At 49.4% G+C, this 7,225-nt stretch overlaps 1 protein-coding gene across 3 annotated transcripts in view; it reads left to right on the top strand.

The window, feature by feature from the left end:
- Nucleotides 1-785: 785 nt before the first annotated feature.
- FKBP6 (FKBP prolyl isomerase family member 6 (inactive)) overlaps nt 786-7,225 on the top strand; it is a 22,537-nt gene continuing 16,097 nt past the window's right edge. The window contains exons 1-6 of one of the 3 annotated variants that reach the window (XM_007468787.1): nt 786-864; nt 1,082-1,199; nt 1,545-1,634; nt 2,433-2,635; nt 3,874-3,993; nt 7,064-7,225. The exon at nt 7,064-7,225 is cut by the window's right edge and continues 27 nt beyond it. In XM_007468787.1, coding sequence (XP_007468849.1) covers nt 808-864; nt 1,082-1,199; nt 1,545-1,634; nt 2,433-2,635; nt 3,874-3,993; nt 7,064-7,225 — 750 coding nt within the window. In that variant the 5' untranslated portion in view covers nt 786-807. Of the gene's footprint in view, nt 865-925; nt 988-1,081; nt 1,200-1,544; nt 1,635-2,432; nt 2,636-3,873; nt 3,994-7,063 lie in introns of those variants that run through there. The other 2 variants (XM_007468788.1, XM_007468789.1) reach the window with 2 other exon arrangements.

Here is a 7,225-nt window from a genome sequence, read left to right as displayed (position 1 = left end):
GGTATCTGGGGGCACATATAAGCGGAAGGAAATGATCTGTAGTCGAGGCAAGGCAGGTGCAGGAGAAAGAGAATAGCCAAAGGCGTCCAGTCCTCGGTTTGGCAAGAGTGGAAGGACGCAGGGGACAGGCTGGAGGGGATGGAATCCAGGGCTATTCTTCCTTTGCTCCACAAGAGCGCTGGTGCTGCGGATTTTGCAGCTCCGGTGCTGGGAAGGTGAGGGCTATCACCTTGTTTTCTCAGGAACTGGACGGTTTGACTTTAAAGTCCTGTCTGCGTCTACGTTTCCCCTGAACGCGATGGAGAAGGACGGAGGGTAGAAATAACCCGCGGCTGTGAGGCCCGACCCCGCCAGCAGCCCGCCGTCTCTGGGGCCTTGTCCCCACCAGCGTGTTCTGCCGGCCACGTGCCCACAGCTGGGCCATCATGTGCCCCACTGCTGATTCTCACCACCTGCGTGTCCCATTCCTTGCGCCTTCGCCACGTGCCACCACACGCCCCTGCCACGGGCCCCCGTCATGATCTTCGCGTCCTCACCGGATGCCTGATCTTGCTCTGCACACCCCCATAATGTGCCCAGTTATGCTCCACGTGCCCCGGCACGCTCCATGGGTCCTCACTACGTTTCCCATCATGCCCTGCGAGCCCTCAACTCGCGCGGGATCAAGCTCCTTGTGCCCCCACCACATGCCCTGTCACGTGCCCTGCCGGCCATCCGCTGGCGCGTGGTCCAGCCCCCAGCACCCAGCCCCCAGCCCCCGGCCCTGGCGTGGGCCCGCAGGCGGTTGGCTGCGGTTGGAGTGGAGCGATGAGCGCCTTCTCGCGGTCCCTGAACGGATTGCCGCCGTGGGGTGCGGACGGCAGGGCAAAAAGGGGACGCCGAGTCTCCGCTGGGGGAGGACGGCGGAATCGAGAGGCAGGCCGCGCGGAGATGGGGGGCAGCACCCGGAGCCCGGGAGTCCTGCAAAGGGACGACGCCTCCAGCCAGGTGAGGGCCCGGGCGCTGGGGAGTCAGGAGCCGGGGCCGCCGGAGTCAGGTGTCAGCTGAGGACTCTGAGATCTTCTGTTTCATTCCCCACAAGTCTCGGTACCAGCGGTTAAGTCAAAGGATGCTGGACCTTTCCGGGGACCGGGGCGTGCTGAAGGATGTCATCCGAGAGGGTTCTGGAGAGTTGGTGACACCAGACGCTTCGGTGCTCGGTATGTCGTGCGGCCCTGGGTGCCGTCTGCCCTTGGGAGGCTGGCGATGCCCTAGTGCTGGCGGTTCCTCGGGTTTTAAGGGATAAGCGAGGGAACTCACTACCCCTTAGTGTGAGACCACTGTGAGCAAGGGGCTCTGGGAGGTCCCCCAGCCCAGCTCTTCAACCTCAGGGCCAAAGGGCCGGCATCCAGACGTTGAGCCAAGGTCTCTCCTACCGCTCAGGGTGTGGGGCAGTTTAAGGGCATCTGGGGCTCACATTGCTTTTGTGTGACAAAGAGGTGAGATGTGGAGGTGTGAGTGCCTTTGGTCCGTTTTCCTCCCACTGTCTCCTTTTTCTGTCCTAGTGAAATATTCTGGGTATCTGGAGCACATGGACAAGCCTTTTGATTCCAATTGCTTTAGGAAAACCCCTCGGCTCATGAAACTTGGAGAGGGTAAGTTCAGAAAAGGAGCTGGAAAAGACGCCGCAGCTTGGGGAGCTGATGCAGGGCAGCGCCCTAGGACTGGAAAGCTGTCCAGAGAACTGAGTCTTCAAGTTGGTTTCTCTGAGGCTGGGTTTTGCTGAACGCTGTCTCCCACGTTCCCCCCTGAGACCGAGGTATTTGGGAGATGGCCTGCCTGGCCAGGAAGGTAACCTTTGCATCCTGACTTAAACATGGGGTGCTGCATTCTTCTTCGTTAGTTTACTAAGTAGACATATACTGAATGACTCTTTTACAAGGCAGGGTGGACAGAGAGGATGTGCTCAGATGATTAGAAAGGCTGGGGCCAGTATGGTGGAGATTGGCACACTCCAGACAACTAACCGCATGGAGCTCCTGGGAGGCATAAGCAGTGCTTTATGGGAGTGCTTAATGAAGGCACAGTTAATTCCAGCTGGGAAGACTTCATGGTAGAGGGGGCACTTGAAATGAGCCCTGAAGTTTGAATAAGGGTTCACTCAAGCTAGAAGCTGGGCCTTGGGGGAGGAGGACAACATTGCAGGAAGAAGGAACTGCGTGAACAGAGATGTAGAGGCCAGAATGCTGCAGAGCCTGGAGGAGTTAGAGTCTGGGGTGGGGCGGGGGGTGGGGTGGGGGTGGGAAACAAGGCTGAGAAGTGAGTTGGGACCACAGTGCAGAAGGCTTGGGATACTTGTGGAGAGATGTGGACGTGAAGGGGGAGGAAATGGATAGCACTGGGACAGGATACAGGGCAAGCTTCCGCCGTGTATTTTTCGTCCCTTCTTCCAGATATCACACTTTGGGGCATGGAGCTGGGCCTTCTGAGCATGCGGAGAGGAGAGTTGGCCAGGTTTCTGTTCAAACCGACCTACGCTTACGGAATGCTGGGCTGTCCTCCCCTGATCCCCCCAAACACTACCGTCTTGTTTGAGATCGAGCTGCTTGACTTCCTGGATTCTGCTGAGTCAGACAAGTTTTGTGTCCTCTCAGCCGTAAGTTCTGGAGCACAGATGTCAGCACTTGACAGAGAGTTGGGATGGGTTTGTGTTTTGGGTAATTATCCCGCCCTGCTGAAGACCCCCAGCCTCCCGTGTGGCGGTGGGGAGCGGGGGAGTGTCCCGCCACTTGTTAGTATGCATCTGTCTTAGTTCTGCTGGCTCTTGTGTGTGGGTACATGTGCTAGGCCAAGGGTTTGTTATGGACCACCAGGCTGAACTGACCTTTCAGTCACTGTTGGCCAATTCTCCCTGAAAGACAAGGAACATTTGTTTCTCAACGCTGTTTGGTTCCCAGCAAGTCGAGCACTTATAGCTCATAACTAAGGTGATCATATAATTTATTGTCCAACCCAGGACCCTTGAGAGTGAGAGGAACTATTAATCAGATGGGATAACAGGACATTGGGTGTAAACCGGGACAATCCCAGGCAAACTGGGACAGATGGCCTCTGTCTTCATAACTTGAAAATTGCCTCTCCTTTGTAGCCTTTCACTTAACTCATCCCATAGAGACAAGGCTTTTGATCGTCAGCAGTCACATGCACTCCGTGTTACGGTGTCTCACCCTGGCTGTACATGTGGCCTTAGATGTCCACCCCAGGTTCACATCTGTATATGACATCTCCCCAGCTAAACTGTCACCACCTCAAGTGAGAGTTATTACCTTTTTCTCTTCTCTCCACAAAGCAGAGGTTCTTGCAGATAACCTGGGTCCCAACTCTCGTGTACTGATTTAGAATCTTTGGGGATGGGGCTAGGACATCTATTGAAAAAGAGGCTCTACAGGTGATACTGATGTGTACCAAGGGCAGAGCCTCATGGCCAGAAAGACCAACAGGGCCCTGGGCGGACCAAGACCTGTTAACTGCTTTGCTAGACGAGTGGTTGTCCCGATACCTGCCTGACCTTTGTGCTTGACAACTTTCATCAGTTTCTAATCCTATGAGAAACTGCTGCTTTAGGGAGCATCTCTGGGTAGGACTAAGCTAGTAGACTTCATTTTGGCTCTAGTCTGTAAAACAGGAGCAGTAATGGCACCGGCCTGCCGTGGCTTCTGTTGGGATTCACAGAGGTGACTTCTGCAGAGCCACCTAGCCCCGTGCTCAGCACACACGTGGCAGTGAACAGAGGTTCCTAACCTAAAGGAGCAGAACTGACGGCTGTAACGACACTGGCATTGTGGCACTGGGGCATTCAGTTTCCTTGCTGGTGTCCTTGTCTTTGATCCTCAGGAGCAACAGGATCAGTTTCCACTTCAGAAGGTCCTAAAAGTGGCAGCTACTGAACGGGAGTTTGGCAACTACCTTTTCCGCCAAAATCGTTTCTATGATGCCAAAGTGAGATATAAACGGGTAAGACTGCTTTAAGGTACAAGTTTAGACCCTGGAAACTTCCTTCTTTAAAAGGTACAGACTTTTGTCTCTGTCCCTACTCCTCACGTACAGCCGTTAACGAAAAATCTTGCTTAAAAATCCGCATGCCAGAGGGCTAAAGACTAGGAGAGGGGACACAGGGTTTGGGGGAGCTGGTACTGTTTGGTTTTGGATCTGGATGTGATTGCATGGGTGTGTTCAGACTGGGAAAATTCACTGAGCTGGATGCTTACTTTTGTACTTAACTGTGTGTGTTTCTCAATAAAAAAGTTTTTTAAAATCCTCTTTCTAGTTTAGGGTTCTCTACCTACTGACTTCTCCACCGCATTTGCCGTCTTCATTTCACGTCTCTCTGACAGTGGACGTTCATCTAATTGTGACTCCGTTCTCTCCAAGCTTCTGATTGTTATTTGGCTTCCTGTGGAGGTTTTGCTGACAGGAATTCACTGCTGGCCTTGTGATGCATTCAGCAAATATTATGAACACTTTCTGTGTGCCAAACTTTGCACCCTAAGTTCTAGAGGCAAATAGGATAGAGTTTAGAGTTTAGGGGCGTTCTGATTTTTGTCTCACTTGCATAGTGACACTAAACATTCAGGATTTGCATTCAGCTGTAAACCACAGAATCCTGAAAAACAGTTTTTCAAATAAACTAGAGAGTACTATTTCTCACATAAGAAGGGAGGCAGTCAGGGCTTCCCTGGTGGCGCAGTGGTTAAGAATCTGCCTGCCAATGCAGGGGACCTGGGTTCAAGCTCTGGTCCAGGAAGATCCCACATGCTGCAGAGCAACAAAGCCCATGCGCCACAACTACTGAGCCTGTGCTCTAGAGCCCGTGTGCTGCAACTACTGAATCCCGCACACCATAGAGCCCATGCTCCGCAACCAGAGAAGCCACCACAATGAGAAGCCCGCGCACCGCAACGAAGAGTTGCCCCCGCTCGCCGCAACTAGAGAAAGCCCACGTGCAGCAACAAAGACCCAACGCAGCCAAAAATAAATAAATAAAATTTAAAGAAAGAAAGGAGGCAGTTGAAGCCTGGCATAGCAGTTCCACAAAGCCATCAGGGATTCAGGTTCCATAGGTCTCTCCGGTCAGCTGCCCTTAAGCGTGTTTTTGTTGTTCTTTTTCCCCCCAAGATGGTAGTTCAACCTGCAGCACCATGTGCTCATCTGGGCAGGAAGAAGGGAGGGGAGAAGAGTCTGGTGTGTTTATTTATATTAAGAGCTTTTTCCAGAATTCCTCCTACCCCAGCTTCCCTTTATATCTCATTGGCCAGACCCGTGGTAAATGTCCATTTGCCCTTAGCTGTGTATGTATTAGAAGCTGGGAAGTGTGGTTTAATTAGCACATTGCTACTTTGAATGAAATGGAGGCTCTGTTAGAAGAGGAGGGAAATACCAATAGATGTTATCTTTCTCTGACTTATTTCACTTAGCATAATACCTTCTAGGTTCATCCGTGTTGTCACAGATGGCAAGGTTTCGTTCTATTTTACGGCTGAGTAATGTTCCATTGTGTATATATACCACATTTTCTTTATCCGTTGATCTATTTTTGGGCACTTAAGTTGCTTCCATATCTTGGCTACTGTAAATAATGCTGCAATGAATGTAAGGTGCATATATCTTTTTTTTTTATGAATTGGGAGATGGGGATTGACATATGTACACTTATTTTTTTTAATTAATTAATTTAATTTATTATTATTTTTCTTTATTTTTTTTATCTTCGTTGCTGCATGCGGGCTTTCTCTAGTTGCAGCGAGTGGGGGCTACTCTTTGATGCGGTGCGCAGGCTTCTTATTGCGGTGGCTTCTTGTTGCGGAGCGTGGGCTCTAGGCGCACAGGCTTCAGTAGTTGTGGCTTGTGGGCTCTAGAGCCCAGGCTCAGTAGTTGTGGCACACGGGCTTAGTTGCTCCGTGGCGTGTGGGATCTTGCCAGACCAGGGCTCGAACCAGTGTCCCCTGCATTGGCAGGCACACTCTTAACCACTGCACCACCCGGGAAGTCCCTATAGTAACTTTTCTTAAACACCAGTCAGCCTTCAGTCATTTTCTTCATTCACTTTCTTGATAGTGGCTTTTGAAGCACAAGAGCTTTTAATTTTGACGAAGTCCAGTTTATTTATTCTTTAGATATTTGTGCTTTCAGTGTCATTATTAATCTAAGACCACAAAGATTTACACCAGTGTTTTCTTCTAAGAGTCTTACAGTTGAGCTCTTAGATTTAAGTCTGTGGTCCATTTTGAGTGAATTGTTGTATGCTGTCTGAGGTAGGAATCCAGCTTCATTCTTTTGCATGTTGACATCCGTTTATCATAGCACCATTTGTTGAAAAGACTGCTCTTTCTCCATTGAATGGTGTGGCACCCTGTTGAAAATCAGTTGACTCTAGACATATATAGGTTTGTTTCTGGATTCTCAATCTGCATTGTTGGTTCTGTTCCACTGATCTATACGTCTGTCCTTATGGGTATCACACTGGCTTGGTAATTAATAAGTTTTGAAATTAGAGAGTATGAGTCTTACAACTTTGTTCTTTCTTTTTTTTAATGTTTTTTGGCTATTCAGGATCTCTTGAATTTCCATATGAATTTTCAGATCTGCTTGTCCATTTTTGCAAATTTTGGTACTGGTTGCATTGAAAATGTAGAACAATTTGGGCACTCTTGCCATTTTAACAGTATTAAGTCTTCTGATCTGTGAACATGAGATGTCTTTCCATTTACTTAGATCTTCTTTAACTTCTTTCAACAATGTTTTATAGTTTTCAGTCTACAAGTGTTACACTTTAAATTTATTGCCACTTATTTTATTCTTTTTGATGCTGTTATAAATGGAGTTGTTTTCTTAATTTCGTTTTTGGATTATTTATTGCAAGAGTAAAGAAATACAACTAACTCTCATATATTGATCTTGTGTCCTGCAACTTTGCTAAACTCATTTTTTAGCACTAATTGTGTGTGTGTGTGTGTGTGTGTGTGTTCTTAGGGTTTGCTATATATAAGACCACCTTCTCTTGACCTCCTGTCTTCCTTCTCCACAGGCCTTGTTGCTTCTCCACCGGCGATCAGCACCCCCTGAAGAGCAGCTCCTGGTGGAGACCGCCAAGCTGCTTGTTCTCCTTAACCTGTCCTTTACGTACCTGAAGCTGGAGCGACCCACCATGGCCCTGCGCTATGGAGAGCAGGCTCTGGTCATTGACCAA

This window comes from Lipotes vexillifer, unplaced genomic scaffold, assembly GCF_000442215.2.
Source record: "Lipotes vexillifer unplaced genomic scaffold, Lipotes_vexillifer_v1.1 scaffold12, whole genome shotgun sequence".
Lineage (NCBI taxonomy): Eukaryota > Metazoa > Chordata > Mammalia > Artiodactyla > Lipotidae > Lipotes > Lipotes vexillifer.
Note: the sequence above shows the minus strand (reverse complement) of the source record. Positions and strands in the feature narration are given on the sequence as shown.